Here is a 22,235-nt window from a genome sequence, read left to right as displayed (position 1 = left end):
CTAGACTCTGATGGAGGGCATGCAGTTTCAGCATTGCTCAGGCACCTATTCAAAACCACACACCTGGGCTCCGTGATGTTTCTAAATGTTCCCCACTGATTCCAACACAGAGTCAGGTCTGGAAAGCACTGAATGAAGTTAAGAAAAAGGAGGACTAAGAACAAAATGCTGGAAAAGCCAATGCTTAAGGGGGCGGGGGGCATGGGGAGCAAGTTTCTGGAGTAATCCATCTTTGGCCAAGGCTCCCCTGAGGAAGACACCCTCTCATCAGTAATAAGCATGAATGGCTTTAGAGGCCTTTTGTGCTTACGTCCAGATGGTTCCTCTGGAGGAGGGACCCTGGCCTGAAATATGAAGATGGAATTTGGCTTCTTCCTGGTGATTCTAGTGTCAGAAGAAATCTGTGCATGTAAAAACATTTTTAAAAAGCAGCTGAGAGGGGCGCCTGGGTGGCGCAGTCGGTTAAGCGTCCGACTTCAGCCAGGTCACGATCTCGCGGTCCGTGAGTTCGAGCCCCGCGTCGGGCTCTGGGCTGATGGCTCAGAGCCTGGAGCCTGTTTCCGATTCTGTGTCTCCCTCTCTCTCTGCCCCTCCCCCGTTCATGCTCTGTCTCTCTCTGTCCCAAAAATAAATAAATGTTGAAAAAAAAAATTTTAAAAAAAGCAGCTGAGAGATGATAATGTTTTATAATGTACCTACTAATCTTTTTCCTGGTTTGTACTTGGATGTGTCTTTCCTTCAGCCTCATGTGACCAATGATGACAGGTGAAGGAAATCTAATTATATAATTACACAATTTAGTTTTCTATAGGACAGTTTTGTAGATTATCCTTTGTATGTAAACTAGACTGACCTGACTTCCAGACTCTGGTTTTCTGTTTCAGCATATGGAATTATTCTTGAGTTTAGGATTAAAAAAAAAAACAAACCCACAGATCTTTCTGGGTTCAAAATAGCCTCATGGAGACAAATACTGACATTTATCTTATTTGCTCCCATGTTCCGTGTTATTAGAAGGTCAGGGTCAAGTAGCGTGTGTTTTAAGAGAAGGGAGAAGGAAGAGGAAAAGTCCTCGATTTTCAGCGATTTTTTATTTTTCCAATCAACACTCAGAATTGTGCGTCTTACTGTTTCACAATCCCTAGCTTGAGATGGCGCCGTGGCAAAAATCAACATGCTTCCAAAGAACATCTGCTCTTTTTATAGAGTGCCAATACAGGTGAAGACCCTCTTTCTGGAGGGAGGTATGTGGCCCCAGGTGTGGAGTGCCAACATTCAAGGCTGACCTTTACTTGGACTCTGCCATTTCTGGATTGTGTGGCCTCGGCATCCACTAGGAGTGTCACTGTCCTTCACTGTATGATGGGGAGAAAAGCACTGACCCTCTCCCAGGACAGCAAATTCTGAGAGCACAGAGCAGAGTGACTGGCCTGGAGCAGGCACACAGCACCCAGCAGTCCCCCACTGCTTGGGGGAAGCATCTGTCCAAGCCCCAGAGTTCTGGTTTCCACCACCAAGTGAGCATCACTAAGCCTTCGTCGGAGGGCCTAGTGATGTGCTCACATTTAATAGGGAGAGGAACAAGTGGCTGGTTTTGAAACCCATAAAAGTCACAGAGTTAAAAATTCTTGACCCTGGGGCACCTGGGTGCTCAGTGGGTTAAGGGTCTGGCTCTTTGTTTCAGCTTACGTCATGATCTCAGTTTTGTGCGTTTGAGTCCCGTGTTAGACTCTGTGCTGGCAGCGTGGAACCTGCTTGGGATTCTCTCTCTCACCCTCTCTCTCTGCTCCTCCCCGACTTGCACTGTCTCTGTCTCTCTCAAAATAAACAAATAGACTTAAAAACATACTTTAAAAATTCTTGACCTTAATGTTTTTAGGCTATGATGTGTCCAGATGTTTTTTCCCCTTATGTTTCTCAAGGCAGAGAAGTCCGTGCAGTCTGTGCTGAGGCAGCATGGCCTGCTGCCAGCCACAAGAGCCATGGGTAAGGTGGCTCTCAAAAGCCAGTAGGATAACCACTCTGAAAGGGACACATGCAAACCACGTTAGGATTAGTCCTTTTTAAGCCAAGAAACCTGACATACTTGCAGGGGAGAATCCGGACAACATCATTCTGCTTATAGCTCTCAATGCAGACTGCGCAGTGATCAAAGTCTGGGTCTGTTTCCTGCAATGAAAAGCACAGGCACAAAAGTCACATGCTAAAACTAAAGATACACCTAAATAGAGGAGATACAATCCCACTAAGAACTCTCCTGTGGCAACTATGGTAAGCAAGTGATTATGAAAAGTTATGAACAATTTTAATGTGTTTTCATTTGCTTACCTGTATTGACCCAAATTGCATCTCAACAACTCTACTTTGTTTTTAAACTATGTTGTAACAGTTAATACTACTTCTGTTTGTGAAGGGTCTCAGAAGTCAAAAAAACAAGATTCAAATCCACTATTACCTTGGACCATCCTCTCACCCCCCCTCCTCCCACTGCTGCAGCACTGTTCTGGTCCAGGTCACTGCACACCTTCCACAATGTGCATCTTCATCAGAAGGGTCGTGTGACCACATGTCTAAGTACAGGCAGAAAGGACAGTGAGCCCCCAAAAGACAAAGCCCCAAGGACGGGAGCTGGTCACAGATTTGGGGTAGAGCATGGTCATGGCCCAACTCATTACTGGGTCTTTATCAAGGGTCAGGAAGAGTCAGCCAGGTGTCTGGTCATGAGGTTAACTGGCTTCCTTCCTCATCTGTGCTGGAAAATGGATTCCCCTGAGTTAGCATTTCCAGGAGCCCAAGCCAGGAAGGGTGAGACACTTTGCTGTGTCGTGGCCACTTGGACTGAAACTCAGTGGGACAACACTTGGTAGGTCTAGGAGGTACAAACTAGGAAGAGGTGTTGTTCTGAATAAGGAAAGATTGTTTTGTGTTAGCCTGAAGGACACAGTAGGGATGGACAGGCTACACCAGCTCCAGGGAATTTTAGATTAATGTGGCTGCTGGGCCAAGAAAGCATTCATAGGGGTGACCACTCCTCTGGGGTTGGAGGGCAGCTGTTTTGATGCTGCTGTTATTTTCTGCAATGAAAAACTGGATATGGTGATGTCAAGGTGGTGGGAATAAAAATGAGTGAAGTCCAGAAAGTAGTGAAACTAAGGAGGATGGAAACTCATCTGAAATTACCCTCCCAGAGCTGTTTGTTAAAATGTGCCAGGGGGTAGGGCAGAAAACAGTTTGGGATTTACGCCTTTTAGAGATGCAACTTTTTCATTTCAGATAACTGAGTACATTGGATGTAGGGTCTAACACCAGGTTGCTACTTTGTCCTTATAGAGCAGAAGCGGGCTCCACGTAACTGGAGACCTGACTGGGGAATTGTTGTCAGTGGCTCTCAGCCACTGCTTTTCTCATTCAGTCCCCAAGCCGAGGGTTCAACCCTGACACACTGTGGTCTTCCTTCCACCAGTCTAGCCTGCCATACAGAAAGCACCTTGCGAATGACACTCCTTCGAGATGTGGGCCTCCAGCTCTCTGTTTAACTGGCGAAGGGCTAAGCAAAGGAGGTGCGGCCAGGTTTCAGGAAGCATAGGGAGGAGAATGTTTATTCTTGGCCACTGAGTGTACCGACGGACCCATTAATTAGCATTCTTCCTGAAAGTATCCCTGGTTGCGGCAGGAGAAAGCTCCATGGAACACCACAGCTGGGGTAACTAATTGTAAGTAGACCAAGGAAGCTGATAATGGCAGGAGCACCGAAAAGTCCAGGAAAGTCGAAAACAGCATGGAGGGGCTTCAAAGGAGGCATGCTAAGTATAAGAATTCAAGGGGAGGTTAGTTTAAAATAAAGCAGGGGTTTACCTGGAGAAAAGGAATCACCTAACAAACGAGACACAGATGATTAGGATGTATTCTCTCCCACCAATCGAAAGCAAAACTACTTTATTATTTTTACAGTATTAAGGTTATTTCACTACTATACCTTGTCACCCTTTTTTACTGTTCTTGTTGTCAATTTGCTGATGGCTTTCTTAGCGGCATCTCCAAGACGACGCTATGAAAATTACAAAGAGAAACAGACTTTAAATGCAAGATCTCTGGATAAGGTGTTCTTTGTTTTTTTTTTAAAGGTTTTATTTATTTTGAGTGTCTGGGGCACCGGGGTGGCTCAGTCAGTTAAGCGTCCGACTTAATTCAGATCATGATCTCACAGTTTGTGGGTTCAAACCCCGCGTCAGGCTCTGTGCTAACAGCTCAGAGCCTGGAGCCTGCTTCAGATTCTGTCTTCCCCGCTCCCCCCCCCCCCCCCCACCAGCCCCCGCCCCACCCCAGTCCCTCTCCTGCCTGTACTGTCTCTCAAAAATGAATAAATGTTAAAAAAAATACATATATTTTTGAGAGTGTGCAAGTGGGGCAAGGGCAGAGAGAGAGAGGGACAGAGGATCTGAAGCAGGCTCTGCACTGTCAGCATGGAACCTGATGTGGGGCTTGAACTCATGAACCGCGAGATTGACCTGAGCCGAAGTTGGACACTCAACCAACTGAGCCACTCAGGCACCCCTCTGGATTACGTTCTTGATTTTAAAATAATTAAATATACAGTCCCTGTTATCTTACAACATTCTCCATGTCATATCATAGGAAATGGATTCTAAAAAAGCAGTTAAAAAATGTAAAAAACTGGCATTTTCCTCACAGATTCAGCATTCTGAATTGAATTAATGAATTATTCTGGTTGAATAATGAAAAAAAGTGTGTAATAATGAAAAAAACCAGGTGTCCTACTCACTACTGTATTCTATATTTAATAAACCTTTGCAATATTACAGCATTATTGAAATCTACTTCTTGTACAGGTCACAGCACTACTACTGTTCTAACAGCTTTCCTATTCAGCTTCAAGGACGATTAGATGTATACATAAGCTGTCTTAATAAAAGGAACCTCCGATGTGCCCGAAAATGCTTATCACGTTGTCAGGCACAGTGGAAGAGAGGTGGTCACGGGCTCTCCTTTGGTCTCTGCTACTACAATGCTCCATGATCTTAGGAAGGTGTGTTTATTTTTCCAGGGTTGGGTTGTCTGAACAGGTTAAGTTACGGAATCTCAAAGGCTGGATTTATCCAACATTTTGCCAGATGCTGCTAGCCCTGCTAGATACCAAGGACCTACAGGTGGAAAGACTGTGCACTCCTAATCTTGAAAAGTTAACCGAACTGAGGAACAGACCAGTCAACACATTTTAACTGAATGTTGTACAGCAGGGCATGCCTGAGTAGGGAGGCAGCACAAAGGGGGGTGGGGGGGCAGCCTAACGCAGGTGGGTGGGACAGGGCAGGGGAGGCAAGTCAGGGAAGGGCTTGAGGACAGGATGCCTGAGCTGAGACTTGGAACACTCATGGGAAGGAATTTGATAAGAAAAAGCACAGGGGTAGGAGGGGGGACTCCTAGACAAAGGAATGATCTAATAAAGATAAAGAGGTGTGAAACACAGGAAGGTGAAGGAAATTATCATTTGCTATGACTAGGAGGGGAATATATTTTATTGTGCAAATGAGAATGTTTTGAGAGTCAGAGGGCCCTACCAATAATCACCTGGGGATAGGAGGTACAGACAGGCACACGGGGATAGGTGGCCACTACACACAAGCAAATCCTGAACTGTGGGAAGAGGCAGATGCTGAGGGTGAAGGAGGTTGGTGGGGGCTAGAAGAGAGGACCCTGATTTTATATCCGGAGGATTACAAAAAAAATATTAGAAACATAAAAAATTTAGGGAGATTTAAAAAAACACACAAAAGAATTCAATGAACCATATGCATTATGTATCCACATGTAGCTTCAATGATCAATATTTTACCTATATTCTTCATCTGTCCCCTCCTCTTTACTGTGCTAGGGGACTTCAAAGCCTATCACAAGCATGGTATCATTTCCCCCACAACATCTTCACTCTGTCTGACAGGACTTTTGTTTGGTGCCACTGTCTTACCTAACAAAATTAACACTAATTAATCAACATTATCAAATACTCAGACCTTACTACAATATCCCCAGTTGTTTCCAGGATGTCTTTATATAGTTGGCTTGTCTGACTCGGAATACAAAGTCCAAACATTGCATTTGGTTGCTGTTCCCCTCAAGTCTTTCCTAATCTGTATAATGTATGTATCTTTAGCATTATGGAAACAGAACTGACTTAAACTGCATGTTTAGTGTTTATTAATTTTTGAAAGACACAGAGCGTGCGAGCTGGGGAGGGTCAGAGAGAGAGGGAGACACAATCTGAAGCAAGCTCTAGGCTCTGAGCTGTCAGCACAGAACCCGACGCGGGGCTCAAACCCACGAACTGAGAGATCATGACCTGAGCCAATGTCAGACACTTAACCAAGCCACTCAGGCGCCCTAAACTGCATGTTTAAAGTGTACAATTTGAGGTTTTGACATGGCCCTTGAAAGCATCACTACCATCAAGACAGCATCCCTCATCCCGCAATTTCTTTGTGCCTTTTCCTAATCCCTTCTTCCTGCCACCATTCCACCCATCCACTTTTTGCTTTTTTCAGAGTTTTACACAAACACAATACAGTATTACAGCATGTACTATTCTGCACGAAGTTTCTTTTACTAGGCATAATTATCTTAAGACTAAGCCGTGATGTTGAGGCACCTGGGTGACTCAGTCATTTAAGCGTCTGACTCTTGGTTTTGGCTCAGGTTATGATCTCACAGTTTGTGAGTGCAAGCCCCACAGTGGGCTCCATGTTGATAGTGCAGAGCCGGCTTGGGATTCTCTCTCCACCACCCTCTCAGCCCCTCCCCGACTTGTTTGCAAGTGCACGCACTCTCAAAAATAAATAACAAATTAATGCATATTGTTGCATGTATGAATAGTTCATTGCTTTCTTAGGCCATGAAGTATCCCATTACACAGATTATACCACCATGTATTTATTTTTTTACCTGTTGATGGAACTTTTGTATTGTTTCCCAGCTTTTGGCTTCAATGAACAAAGCTGAAAACCACTTTATTTACTTGTACAAATCTTTGTAAAGACCTGTGCTTTCTTTCCTCTGGGGTAAATACTTACAAAGGAGGGAAGACCAGCTAGTATGGTGGGTGTGTTTGGCTTTTCAAGAGGCTGCCAAAGTGTTTTCCAATGTGAGTGGACCATTTTATGTTTCCGTAAGTTGTGTATGAAAATCCCGGTTCCTCCACATCCTCACCAACACTTGGTATGGCCAGTTTTTTTCATTTGATTGTGATCACTCTAAGAGGTGTGTAGTGGTTATCTCAATGTGGTTTAAATTTGCATTTCCCTAAGACTAATGGCAGAGAGCATCTTTTCAGGTACCTCTTTGCCATGTGCATATCTTCTCTGGTGAAGTGTCTGAATCTTTTGCCCATTTTTCTACTGAGTTGCTCTCTTATTGACTTGAGAGAGTATTTTGCATATTCTAAACACAATTCCTTTTGTATATATCTTCTGTCACTCTGTGGCATAAGTTTCATTTTTAAAAAAATGTTTATTTATTTTTGAGAGATAGACAGAGTGCGAGCAGGGGAGGGGCAGGAAGAGAGGGAGACACAGAATCCAAAACAGGCTCTAGGCTCTGAGCTGTCAGCACAGAGCCCAACATGGGGCTTGAACTCATGAACTGTGAGATCACAACCTGAGCTGAGAAGTCAGACACTTAACTGACTGAGCCACACAGGTGTTCCTGTGGCATAAGTTTTTAATTTTGATGGTCAGTTTATCAATTTTTCATTTGTGGACTATATTCTGGTGTCATATCTAAGCAATTTTTGTCTAAGCCAAGGTTGTAAGACTTTCCCTTATTTTCTTTTCTACAAGTTTTATTGTTTTAGGTTTTGTATGTAGGCCTCTTATCCATATTGAGTTAATTCTGTATATGGTGTGAGGTACTGATCATGGTGGTTTTTTGGTTTTTTTTTTTGCATATGCTACCCAGTTCTTCCAGCACCAATTGTTGAAAGGGCTGCTCTTTCTCCACAAAATTGCCTTTGTACATCTGGCAAAAACCACCTGCCCATAAATATGTGGGACTGTGTCTGAACACTATTTTGTATCATTTATCTATCATTAAGTAAATATCACAATCATTAATTTCTTGTAGTGCTTTGTAAGAACAAATTTGAAATCACGTGGTGTTACACCTCCAACTTCTTTTCCAACTTCCTTTTGGTTGTTCTTGACCCAGGGCACTCCCATAAGAATTTTAGGTTAAGCTTGTCAATTTCTATAAAAAAAGTTATTTGGGATTTACATTATGATTGACTGCACTGAATGCACAGATCAATATGGAAAGAAGTGACATCTTAATAGTATTGAGTCTTCCCTTGAACAATGTATCTCTCTCCATCTACTTAGTTCTTATTTAATTTCTCTCAGCAATATTTTATAGTATTCCCTGTACAGGTCTTGCACATCTTTTGTCAGATCTCTAATAATTTCCTGTTGATTCTATCGTGTTTAATGCTAATGAAAATTGTACTTAAAAAAATTCAATTCTCATTTACTGCTTGTAGAGAAATAAAGTTGATTTTTGTATATTGATATTGTATCTCTCAACCTTGCTAACACCCATTTATTAGTTCCAGAAACCTTTTTACAGACTCTATCAAATTTTTTACATAGACACTAATGTGCTTTGTGAATGAAGACGGCTTTACTTATTCATTTTTAATTTTTTTAATGTTTATTTTTTTTTTTTTATAAATTTTTTTTTCAACGTTTATTTATTTTTGGGACAGAGAGAGACAGAGCATGAACGGGGGAGGGGCAGAGAGAGAGGGAGACACAGAATCGGAAACAGGTTCCAGGCTCTGAGCCATCAGCCCAGAGCCCGACGCGGGGCTCGAACTCACGGACCGCGAGATCGTGACCTGGCTGAAGTCGGACGCTTAACCGACTGCATTTTTTCTTTTTAAGAGAAGAAAAATATCCCTTTCTAAAGTCTATCCCCCATGCTTCCCACCTTGCTCACATGAGCTATTGTTTAAAGTCTATTCCATTTTTTTTAGTTGGCTGCAAAAGAAATCCTAAGAAGTAATTTAAAGAACATGTCACTGTGGCAACATCTTGAAAATGAATCAATCTCATGAAATAAAAGCATGTTTTCCCTACTTGATCTTTTCTATAAAAAATTTTTTTTTTTCAACGTTTATTTTTATTTTTGGGACAGAGAGAGACAGAGCATGAACGGGGGAGGGGCAGAGAGAGAGGGAGACACAGCATCGGAAACAGGCTCCAGGCTCTGAGCCATCAGCCCAGAGCCTGACGCGGGGCTCGAACTCACGGACCGCGAGATCGTGACCTGGCTGAAGTCGGACGCTTAACCGACTGCGCCACCCAGGCGTCCCTTTTAATGTTTATTTTTGAGAGAGAGAGAGATTGAGCAGGGGAAGGGCAGAAAGAGAGAGGGGGAGACAGAATCTGAAGCAGGCTCCAGGGTCTGAGCTGTCAGCACAGAGCCCAACATGGGGCTTGAGCTCATGAACTGTGAGATCACGACCTGAGCCGAGGTCGGATGCTTAACCGACTGAGCCAGCCAGGTGCCCCTACTTTTCATTTCTAATACAGGTACCTTTTATTTCTTTTCTTTATTCCTTGCTGTACTGGTTAGAACTTCTGGTACAATGTGGAAATAAAATTCATCAGAGCACAAATCTTTCTATTGTTCTTAATCTTACAAAGCATTTGATCTTTCATCATTTAGTACGATGGTATAGCTGCTAGTTTTCCTTGGATGCCCTCACCAGTTTAAGAAGTTACCTTTAATGCCCCGTTTGCAAAAAGTTTTATAATTGGGAAGGGATGTTTGATTTTGGCAAATGTATTTTCCTCCATCTACTGAAACATATGGTTTTCTTTTCTTATTCTTTTGTTTGTTTGTTAAAATGGAAAATTACATTGGTTAATTTCTTAATGTTAAAACAGCCTTGCATTCTTGGGATCAATACCACCTGGTCATGATGAATTATCCTGTTTACCCATTATTGGGTATGATTTGCTAAAATTTCTTTAGAATTTTTACATTTTTGTTCAAGAGGGATTCTGGTCTGTAGTTTTCTGTTTTGTAATGTGTTTATCTTGTTTTGGTATCAGGAAGATGCTGGCTATGTTTAAAATATGGAGGTATTCCTGCCCTTTCAATTTTCTAGAGTTTATATATTTCTCCCTTAAATGTTTGACAGAACTTACCAGAAACCACCTGCCTGGAGATTTTTTTTTTTTAAGGTTTTAATCGCACTTTTTTTTAAAGGTTTTAAGTGCACAAGTGCACTTTCCTGATAGACACAGGGCTATTTATCTTTTTATCTCGCATGTGCTCTGGTCATTAGTGTCTTTCATGCAATTTGTCCATTTCCTAGAAGTTGTCAAATTTATTGCCATAGAAATATTCATAACATTCACTGGTTATCCTTATAATCTGTAGTGATGTCACTGCTCTCATTTTTGATATTGCTAATTTGTGCCTTCTCTCTTTTCCTCCTGAACAATTTGGCCAGAGGCTTATCAATTTTATTGATTTTCTCTTAGAGCCATTATTTTCTGTTTTCTAATTCACTGACTGCTGCTCTCATCTTTTGTTACTTCCTTTCTTCTGCTTACTTTGGATTTAATTTGCTCCTTTCCCCCCAGTTTTTTTTTTAATTTTTAAAAGTTTATTTATTTTGAGAGAGACAGAGACAGCATGAGTTGGGGAGAGGCAGAGAGAGAGGAGACAGAGAATCCCAAGCAAGCCCCATGCTGCCAGTGCAGAGCCCAACGTGGGGCTTAAACTGTGAGATCATGATCTGAGCTGAAACCAAGATGCTTAACTGACAGCCACTCAGGTGCCCCTCCCCCAGTTTCTTAAGGCATCAGCTGAGAGTATTAATTTCAGAACTTTCATCTTTTCTAATATAAAGTACAGCTTTAGTGGAACTTTCAAAATTCTGATATTCTGCGTTTTCATTTTCATTCAGTTCAAATGATTCTCGAATTTCCCTTTTATCTTTATCTCATGGGTTATTTAAAAGTAAGTTAGTTTCTAAATATTTGAGTTTTTCAAAGATTTTTCTGTTATTGATGTCTCCATTTAATTCCAAGTGGTCGGAGAGCATATTTTGTTAGACTCGAATCCTGTTAAATCTATTGAGACTTGTTTTATGGCTTAGAGTACACGTCAAAAGAATGTGTATTTTGCTTTTGTTGGATGGATTGTTCTTTAAATGTCAACCAGGCTGAATTAGTTATGTTTAAATCTTTTATATGCGCACTGATTTTCTATCCACTTGTTCCTTTAATTACTGAGGGAGGGGTGCTGAAATCTCGGACTATAACTGCAGGTCTGTCTACTTCTCACTGCAGCATCCTGTTAGTTTTCACTCCATGTTATTCTGAAGCTTTCTCAGTAGGAGCACTAGTGTTTGGGGGCCATGTCTTCTTACCAATCAACTGATTTATGATTAAGAAGTGACTTTTATCCCTGGCAGTAGCTTTGCTCTGAAATACTAATCTACTTTATCTTGATTTGTGATCTGTTTTTCATTCTTTTGACCTATTTGTATTTTTATATTTGAAGTAGGTTACTTGTAGGCATCATATGGTTAGGTCCTACTTTTTTTTTTATCCAATCTGTTAATCTCTGCTTTTAATGGAGGTGTTTAGACCACATACGTTTAATGTGATTATTGATATGGTTATGATTAAGTCCATGATCTTGGTATTTCTTTTGCCCCATCTGTTCTTTATTCCTTTTTTCAGTCTTCTTTTAGATCGAGTATACTTTTCTTTTTGAAAATTGCGTTAAAATGTATATAACATAGGGGTGCCTGGGAGGCTCACTTGGTTAAGTGTCTGACTGTTGGTTTTGGTTCAGGTCATGATGTCACGGTATGTGAGTTCAAGCCCTGTGTCAGGCTCTGTGCTGAGTGTGGAGCCTGCTTGGGATTCTCTCCCCTCCTCTCTCTGCTACTTTCCCGCTCACACTCTCTCAATAAACATTACACACACACACACACACGTACATATGGCATAAAATTTGCACCTTTTAAGTGTATAGCTCAGTGGTACTAAATACATTTATGCTGTTGTGCAGCCACCACCACCACCCATTCCCATAACTCTTGTGAATCTGAAACTCTACAACCATGAAATAACTCTATGTTCACCACTCCCTCCCAGCCATTGGGAGCTGCTATTCTACTTTTTGTCTTTACAATTTTGCCTATTCTAAGTACCTCATATTAGTGGAACCATACAGTATTTGTCTTTCTGTGACTGGTTTGTTTCACTTAGCCTTATGTCTTCCAGGTTCACCCATGTTGTAGCATATTTTCCTTTTTAACGCTGATGATATTCTGTTGTATGCATATACCACATTTGCTTATCCATTCATCTGTCAATGGACACTTGGGTTGCTTCCATGTTTCAGCTATTGTGAAGAATGATGCTATAAATATGGGTGTACAAATATCTCTTACAGACCCTGCTTTCATTTTTTTTTGGGGGGGGGATACCCAGAAGTGGAATGCTGGGTCATGGGGTAATTCTACTTTTAATTTTTTAAGGAACTTCATACTTCTTTCCATAGTACTTGTACCATTTATATTCCCACCAACAGTGCACAAGGGCTTGATTTTCTCCATATCCTCACAACATTTATTTTCTGTTTTTTGTGTGTTTGTTTTTTTAAAGCAGGCTCCATGCTGGGTGTGGAGCCCAACATGGGGCTTGAACTCATGACCCTGAGATCAAGACCTGAGCTGAGTTCAAGAGTTGGATGCTTAACTGACTGATCCACCCAGGAGCTCCATGTTTTTGTTTTATTTAAATTTGCTAACTGCAGTATTAGTTGTGTGTACAATCTAGTGACTTAATACTTACATATGACCCTTAGTGCTCATCACAAGTGCACTCCTTAATCCCCACTCCTTAACCCATTCTCCTGGCCACTACCCCTCTGGTAAACTATCAGTTTGTTCTCTATAGTTAAGAGTCTTTCTTGTTTTCTGTTTTTTTGACAGTAACCATCATAATGGATATGAGGTGGTATCTCATTGTAGTTTTGATTTTCATTTCCATAATGATCAGTGATGTGGAGCATCTTTCCATGTGCTAATTTCCATGGCCATTTGTATATCTTTGGAAAAATGTCTCTTTACATCCTTTGCCTGTTTTTAAATTGAGTTGTTTACTTGAGTTTTAAGAGTTCTTTATATATTCTGGTGATTAACCCCTACTCAGAGATAATAGGATTTGCAAATATTTTCTCCCATTCTGTGGGTCGCCTTTACATTATGTTGATTGTGTCCTTTGATGCACATAAGTTTTTAATTTTCATGTTGCCCAACTTACCTATTTTTTTAAAAATTACTTGTGCTATTGGTGTCATATCCAAGAAACCAGTGCCAAATCCAATGTTGAAGCCTTCCCCCTATGTTTTCTTCTAAAAGTTGCAGTGTTAGCTCTTATGTGGAGGTCTCTGATTCATTTTGAGTTAATTTTTGTATATAGTATAAGGTAAGTGTCCAGTTTCATTTTTTGGCATGTGGATATCCGGTTTCCCCAGAACCATCTGTGGAAAAGACTGTGCTTTTCCCACTGAATGGTCTTGGCACCCTTGTTGAAAATCATTTGACCATATATATGAGGGTTTATTTCTCTGTGCTATTCTGTTGGTCTGGGTCTGTCTTTATGCCCACACCACACTGTTTCGATTATAGTAGCTTTGTAGTAAGTTACTAAATCAAGAAATATGAGACTTCCAACTTAATTCTTCTTGAAGATGATTTTGACTGTGCACCTTAGAGAATAAAGCCACCATTTAAGGACCTGGGGAAGATGCAGGAAGAGCAAAATTGGAAGAATTCAGTTTAGGGTGTATGAAGTGTGACGTCAAGCATAACGAACACTAAGAACGGACTACTGAAGAGAACAAACAGAGGTCATAGTGGCCTTGACGAGAGTTGCTCAGTGGAAAGACAGGAAAGACGCTCCTGACTGGAGCGGCCTTTAACTGGCACAAGGTGGCGGGAGCAGGGTCACTTCTAAATCTTACCAAGTTTCCTCAGGAAAAGGCCCAGACCAACTTTAAGAGTGGAAGTTTTGTTTTCAACAAAAGCAGGTGGAAGGGTTAGCTATAAGTAGGTGGGGTCAAACCACTAACGGTAGCATTATTCTAACCGGATATAGAGTCAGCAGCTGTGCTGAGGCAGTAAAGGGAAGAGAAAAAGGGTTCTGACAGTCTTAAGTGCCAGGGAACTCAGAAATCACCATAAAACACCTCCCCATACCCCTGAAAGAGACTATTCACTAGACAGAAGCCTCAGCAAGTAACTCTGAGATACACCCAGGGACATGGGGAGATTTCTCAGGCTCCCCGTTTACAGAGAAGCAAACAAAACATAACACGGGAACGCACTAAGAGGTAAGATCAGATCATCCAGGGCAGCCCATTCCCCTGAGGACCTGAAACACCAACAACTCCCAAGAAGAAAGAGCCCTCCTTGAGGAAAACCAGACCTGGGACTGAGCAGGGCAGGAACCTGGGGGTAACACAGAGAGAAGCTTCTGATACTAGAGGAGATGGATCAGGAAGTCCTGAGGGGAGGGGGCTCCACAGAGAGGTGCAGCACAAGACAGACCCCCCAACTGCTCAGTGCGGAAAGCTACCCGGACCTACGTCTCCCCAACCTGTATGACATTCTCCTCCCAAGTACAGAAGTTACATCATTTAACATAAGGAACAGAAGATTATGATCACATCTCATACAAAGGTATGAGGGAGAAACATGAACCAATTAGCCTTCAACAGACAATGAAAAGCACAACAATGTTCTATTGAGCTGTAGGAGTTCTTTATACATTCTGATATATGCCTGTTAGGAGATATGTGATTGGCAATAATTACCTTTTAAAGAAATTTAAATTAAGAAAAACATCAGATATTTATGCACTTAATAAATACATTTCTGGCTTTCTTCCCTGCTTCTATGTACTTTCATATATCCACTGATGCCATCTTCCTTCTGCCTGAAGGACCTATTTGTTTGTTATAAATGTGTATTTACTTTTCAGACAGAGAGTGTGAGCAGGGGATGGTGGTGGTGGAATGGACACAGGATCCGAAGCGGGCTCCATGCTGACAGCAAAGAGCCTGATAAGGGGCTCGAACTCACAAACCATGAGATTATGACCGGAGTCGAAGCTGGACCCTTACCCCACTGAGCCACCCAGGAGCCCCCTGAGGGACCTTTTTAAAACATTTCTTGTAGTGTAGGTCTGCTGGAGATTAACTGTAATTCCTTCAGCTTTGTATATGTGAATTTCACCATTTTTGAAAGATGTTTGGGTGCACATAAAATTAAAGATATTGCTCCCCTGTTTTCTCCCTTGTACAGTTTCCAATGAGACAACTGCTATTACTCTATTTCTTTGTATGTTTTTTGTCTGACAGCCCTCTTAGCTCATTTTCTTGGGGAACCCAAACACATGTATACTGGGCTGCTGGAAACTGTTCCACATTTCACTGGGGTCTGCTCTTTTGGAGGCTAATTCTCTCTCTGCATTTCATTGGGTGGCTTCTATTGCTACGCCTATAGTTTGCTAATTTTTTCTTCCATAATATCTAATCTGCCATGCCATTAACCCAAGTCGGTTTATTTTTCATTTCAGGTATTACAATTTTTATCTCTACAATTTTGATTTGGGCTTTTTGAGGGGGAGTAATTATCTTACATATCTCCACTTAATTATCTGGATACAGCTGTGGTAGGCAGAGTACTGGGTCCCCCAAAGATGGCCAGATCCTAAGCCCTGGAACCTATGAATATGTTCTGTTACATGGCAAGGGACAACTTAGGTAGCTGACTTTAGAACAGGGAGCCTGAGGGGCGCCTGGGTGGCTCAGTCGGTTAAGCATCTGACTACGGCTCAGGTCATGATCTCGTGGTCCGTGAGTTGGAGCCCCACGTTGGGCTCCATGCTGACAGCTCAGGCCCTGGAGCACTCTGTCTCTCTCTCAAAAATTAAATAAACATTAAAAAAATAAATAAATAAATAAAACAGGGAGTCTGAATTACCCAGTGGGACCACTGTGATCAGAGGGTTCTTAAAAATGGAAAAGGGAATAGAAACAGAGAGATGGTAGTGTAAGGGCTCAGCTGACACTGCTGGCTTTGAAGACGGAAAAACAGGGCCATGAGCCAAGGAATGTGGGTGGCTTCTGAAGACTAGGAAGAGTTGGGAGAGATTCTCCCCCAGAGCCTACAGAAAGGAATGTGGCCCTGACAACATGTTGGTTTTTAGTCCCATGAGCCCCATGAGGAGGCACTGTCTGCTGGGTACTGTTCCTTCCAATCCCTTTGGATGGTCTTCCCCAGCTTTGGAGACTTTGCTCACAGCACTGGCTGCTCAGTACTCTGCTGAATACTCAAGGTGCATGGACCTTTTACAGATGCTGGGGCTTTGTCTTCTCTGTGCATTTCCATCCTTCCCAGGACTGTGTTCCATGAATGCTAGCTACTCTGTTCTTCTTGGATTCTCAGTAATGACTTTCAAATAAGGCAGTCCACTCAGCTCTGCCTTAGTTTCCCGTCTGTGCACTGTGGCCTGGAAACTCTTAAACACATGAAGCTGGATAATCCTCATCTCTTGTCTGCCATTGCTCAGGGATCACTGACACTCGTTTGTTGTCTAGTCTCTTGAAAACATGATTTCATGTATTTCTGCTGTTGTCTTTTTCCTTCCTAATTGCTGTTTCAGGCAGGAGGGTAAACCAAGTTCATTATCTGATTCTATTTTGGCCAAAACCAGAAGTCTCCACCATACTTTTTTTTCTTTTTAATGCCATTTTAAAATGGCAAAACTGGGTTATTTTTCTAATAGAATGTCCCACATTCTAAATTTGACTGCTTGTTTCTTCCTGGTGTCACTTTACTTGGTCCATTTCTTATGAAACAGTAGCTAGATTTAGGTTCAACTGCTCTAGCGAGAGTATGTCCTGGGTGGTGCTGTGTGCTTCCCAACGTATCCCAACGTGAGGACATAGGGTTAGGCTTCCCTGCCCTCACTGACATCAAGCACAATCAGTGGGTTCAGACTCTGTCAGTTCAGAAAAAGCTCCCTAAGTCTTTCAGCGGATTTTATAGCGTCCACTGATGATCACTGCCTCAGGCCGTCATTTCACCAAAGGTTACAAAATGGTGATTTTCTAATTCATTGATTAGTTGGCGTTCTCTATAATGAACCTCCTCTCACCAACTAGTTGGTTATGATTTAATAACATAATGTGTACAGAAGACACAGGATGAATCGTTTTTAAAACTTGATTTTCAGAGGGGCGCCTGGGTGGCGCAGTCGGTTAAGCGTCTGACATCAGCCAGGTCACGATCTCGCGGTCCGTGAGTTCGAGCCCCGCGTCGGGCTCTGGGCTGATGGCTCAGAGCGTGGAGCCTGTTTCCGATTCTGTGTCTCCCTCTCTCTCTGCCCCTCCCCCGTTCATGCTCTGTCTCTCTCTGTCCCAAAAATAAATAAAAAACGTTGAAAAAAAAATTAAAAAAAAAAACAACAACTTGATTTTCAGAATAGCAAGTTGGTTCTCTAACAGCCTCCAGTTTCCATCAACTGCTGTATTTATTCCCTGGTGCTTCTGTCTCACTTTCGAATATGGAGAGTTACTCTGAGAAGGCACCCAGGTCCTTTTGACACCACCTCAGTAGTCTTCCTTGTTTTCTGGCACAACATTCATCTTATACATTTGCTGCCCTAAATCTGGAATAACCCATTTCTCCAAGGATTCCTGGTTCCTTTGAGAGGGAAATGGCATTTAAAGGTAACTTTAGAGGTGTCTGGCTAGCTCAGTAGGAAGAATGTGTGACTTATGATCTTGGGATTGGGAGTTTGAACCTAATGTTGGGTGTAGAGAGTACTTAAAAATAAAATCTTAAAAAAAAAACAACAAAAAAAAAGATAATTCCAGAGCAGTCTGGGGATGGGATGGAATGGAATGGGACAGAGGCTCATTGTTTTATTAAGGATGTAAAATGGTTAATTTGCTTTATTTTTAAATAGTTATTTACTTTCTAGGAAAGCGCAAGCGGGGGAGGGATAGAGAGAGGGAGACAGAAGATCTGAAGCAGGTTCTGCGCTGACAGGCTGACAGCAGTGAGCCTGATGTGGGGCTCAAACTCACGAACCGTGAGACCACGACCTGAACCAAAGTTGGATACTCAACTGAGCTACCCAGGTGCTCCTAAAATGGTTAATTTTCTTATTTTTGAGAGAGAGAGGGAGAGAGAGAGAAAGCGTGCGCGCAAGCATGAGTGGGGGAGGGGCAGAGAGAGGGAGACACAGAATCCGAAGCAGGCTCCAGGCTCTGAGCTGTCAGCACAGAGCCCAACGCGGAGCTCGAACTCACGGACCGCGAGATCATGACCTGAGCTGAAGTCAGACATTTAACTGACTGAGCCACCCAGGCTCAGTTAATTTTCTAATTAATTTCTAGTTAATTTTCTAACTTTGCCATTCCTTATACATTTATTAGTTGGAATTCTTCTATAAACAGGTACTGTTACTGGGTTGTCATTACATGGACAGAGGAGCTCTGTAGTTTTTAGGGAAAGGAAAATAAGCCAGGAAGGAGTTCACACTATTTCCAATTCAAAAATAAGATTACAGTGTCATCACTTAATGTTTTTAATTTTAATATTTTCTAACTCTGAAAATCTTGGTTCCTAATATCATCAACATAATTACTTATTTGCTTTATCCTGCTATACATATATACATATATATATGATAATTTCAAATAACAATCAATACAACAGTAAGACTATTAAATGCAGCTGGTTTTTTTTGAATCCTCAGACTATATTCCAGCAACATGGACTGTCCAAAAACAGTCCCCTGAAATAACTCCTTTCTCCATATGGGTATGCCTCTTGAAATATATTTAGCTTCATTTGTTCCCATTTTCAATTTTGATAATTTTGTCTTCTGTTTAAATTATTTTAAACAGTCACGTGGTTCCAGAGTCAAAACTATAAAACCAGGTACAGGGAAGTCTCATTTCCATCCCTAGTTCCTCCAAGTTCCCTTCCCCCTAATGTTAAGAGCTCTTTAGGATAATTCTGCTTTTTCCTCATATTGTTTCCTTTTGGAAATAAAAGGAAATGCATATGCATGTGTGTACATACGTGATATGAATATCCATTTATATGGATGTATTTTCAAAGCTCTTTCTTACCATCAGCTGGTACACTAAAACTGTTCTGTACCAAGAGGTCACTCCAGAGGCAGCAAACCAAGACCTTCAGATTCCCCTTCTCTTCTACAGCTACCTACTACTTCAGTGCATTCAGAGTTATTTCACGGTGGAGAGTTATAGTTTATTCAAGCAGACTCCTACGGATGGACATTTGGGTGGTTTGTCTTGATAGTATAAAGAATATCAAGATGGATAGTACTGTATAGATGTCTTTTTTCACTTTTGTAAGGCTACATTGCTACAAGTGAGGTTACTAAGACAACTGGTAAGCACATATGCATTTCTGCTGGATATTACAAATTCCAGCCCCCTCGCCCACGCCCCTCCCCTGCCTGGAACTGTTTTGCATTGTCATCATCAGTGTATGAGAATGTTGGTTTCCCCACCACCTAGTCAAGAGAGAACGTGGTCAAATCTCAGAATTTTTTTTTTTTTTTTGCCAAATTTAAGTACCGTTTGCATTTTTCTAAGTGAACTATCCATTTTATTTGTCCATTTTTTTTTCTATCGGGATTTCAGTCTTCTTTCTATATCAGGGCTGCTAAACCCTTTGTAATAGAAGTCACAAATGTCTCATTTTAGTTTGTCATTCATTTTTCATTTAAAAAATTAAAACATATAGCCAAATTTATCATTTTATTGTACTGTATTCTGAGCCAGAATTCAGTTTTCCATGTGCCCTACCATAAAGGAAAATTTAGCCCACATTTTCTTCTAATCTTTGTAGTTTTGCCATTTACAATTAGATCTCTGATTCATCAGAAATTTATTCTGCTGTACAATGTAAGAAATCGATCTGATTTTGTCTTTTTTTCCAGTTGCCCCACAACCATTCATTAAAAATGTTCATCCTTCCCCACTGATTTGAGATGATGCTTTTTATTGTATACTGTGCTTAAATTTCTACATGCAGTTGTGTGTTTATTTTTGGGTTTTGCATTTTGTTCTATTGGTGTGTTTATTTGTAGGCTAACTTTTATTATTTTTTTAAATAGGTTTCATACCCAGAGTACAGCCCAACACAGGGCTTGAACTTGCGGCCCTGAGGCCAAGACCTGAGCTGAGATCAAGAGTCAGACACTTAACCAACTGAGCCACCCAGGTGTCCCTAAACATTCTTTTAAATAAGAGGCTTTAATATGTATTATAAAACTTGGTGTGGCTAGGCACCCATCGCTGCTTTTCTTTTTAAGGGTTTTTTCCCCCTGGTTATCCTTATTCTTCCAAGTGATTTTTATAATTACCTTATATTTAATCCCAGAAAAAATATCTGAAGGTAATTTTATTTAGATGCAGTTAAATGTATGAATGACCTTTGGGAGAACTGACAGCTTCATTGTACTGAATGTTTATCTTCAACAAGAACAAGGTATGTCAGGAGCGTTTTGTATGTTTCTTCTTGTGAGTTTTACACAGTACTTGTTAGTTATGCTCATACCAGGATTGAGCCACCCACCTACCCATCCAGCCATAAACACTGCCTTCCATCCCATTTTTTGATTTTTCTTCTGTACATGCATTTTATATCCTGCTCCTTTACTAGGTTGTTCCCTTGTTTTAGTAGGGTTCCATTGATCCTTTTGGGATTTTCTGATAGCCAGTCCTATCAACTGAAAACAGACCTACTTCTCCAAGTCTTATTCATCGTACTGCTTTTTCTTATCAAACTGCTTGGGCCAATACCTGCGGCATGACTTTAAATAGGGCAGCTCTGCTCCGTCTTCACATTTATCTGTTAAGTAAGATGCGGGCTTCCAGGCTGAGTGTGTGTGCACATGTGTGCTACTGAAGCCTCGGGGCTGAGCTGCCCCATCACCTACTGTGCTCTCTGAAGCTCCTGAACAGTCTTCTCAGGTCTCTGTGCTGGCTGTTGATAAATCACAGCCTGTGCTTTCACCAGCGGTTCTCAGACACGTCTGCTGGGGCTTGCGCCTCAGAGCGGAGCCCTGTCGCTGTGACTTCTGATTCTTAGGATCACCAGAACTACCCCCTTTCTTCCCCTGGCTACCTTCTTTGGAGCTACTGTGTAGGTGCTGCTGCTGCTGGCTGTCTGGCTGAGTCACTCCTTTCTCTGGAGTTCTTGGAGGCACCTGTGGCCTGGTAGCATCGAAGATGCTATCTGAGGATTTTTCCTTGTTTTATCCTGCTTGCTCTCTATTTTTTTAAAAAGGCTTTTAGGGAAATTAAAAAGAAATACCCTACTACTTCCATCTTGCTCAGATCAGAATTCTGCTGAAGAATTTTAAACAAAAGAGATCTGGGTTTTGGAGAATTCAGGCCTGGCCTCCTGAGAAGGTCTGTGACACAGGGAAGACTGGAGGCACTGAGACCTGGTAGGATCTAGGGCTTCGGAGAGTTAGGAAGGGCCCGAATCAGGCCAGTGGGTGCAGGGGAAGAGGAGAGGACAGAATCCAGGAAGATTTAGAAGGTAAAACTGGCAGAACCTAATGACTGACTGACATGGGATGGGGGGGGGGGGGGAGGTGGCATGAAAACAGTGGGTGTTAAAGATGGCTGGCTCAGCTCTCTAGCTGGGTGACAGGCTCTGTGGGAATGGTACCCCATTATGGAATTCCAGAAAAAGAGGAGCCAGTGCTGGCAGGAGAAGGGGTTCAGCCTTCAGCATGCTGGTAACAATGCATGCAGGGTGTCTGAGAGAGTGCCCACGAATATTTGGATATATCACCCCTTCCACTTCTCAACTTCCAAAATCTCCTGTGGCAAAAGGAAAAAAAAAAATTTCTTCTCTGTATTTGATATTAACGTCAAATGTCTTCACTGTAGTATTTTTCATGGGACTTGGCTTATGTTACTACATACTTCTTGACCCCTCCTTCAACATTTCCAATCACTCTGTGACAGGTATGCTTCTGCTATGGTTTTGGTCTTTTACTTGAATCTGTCTAAAAGCCATTGCTTTTTCCCCTCTTGGTGTTAATACTATTTGTGTTCTGCTGACTCAC

General features: G+C 41.8%; 1 protein-coding gene across 2 annotated transcripts in view; it reads right to left on the bottom strand.

The window, feature by feature from the left end:
* Positions 1-22,235, bottom strand: part of RNF130 (ring finger protein 130) — a 109,426-nt gene that overhangs the window by 18,005 nt on the left and 69,186 nt on the right. For both annotated transcript variants that reach the window (XM_047082834.1, XM_047082842.1), the window contains exons 4-5: positions 3,977-4,048; positions 2,087-2,169 (exon numbers count right to left, since the gene is read on the bottom strand). In XM_047082834.1, coding sequence (XP_046938790.1) covers positions 2,087-2,169; positions 3,977-4,048 — 155 coding nt within the window. The remainder of the gene's footprint in view (positions 1-2,086; positions 2,170-3,976; positions 4,049-22,235) is intronic.

The sequence above is a fragment of the Lynx rufus genome, unplaced genomic scaffold, assembly GCF_022079265.1.
Source record: "Lynx rufus isolate CCGP_SWC_20201006 ecotype Redwood Valley unplaced genomic scaffold, mLynRuf1.p SCAF_1, whole genome shotgun sequence".
NCBI classification, from domain to species: domain Eukaryota; kingdom Metazoa; phylum Chordata; class Mammalia; order Carnivora; family Felidae; genus Lynx; species Lynx rufus.
Note: the sequence above shows the minus strand (reverse complement) of the source record. Positions and strands in the feature narration are given on the sequence as shown.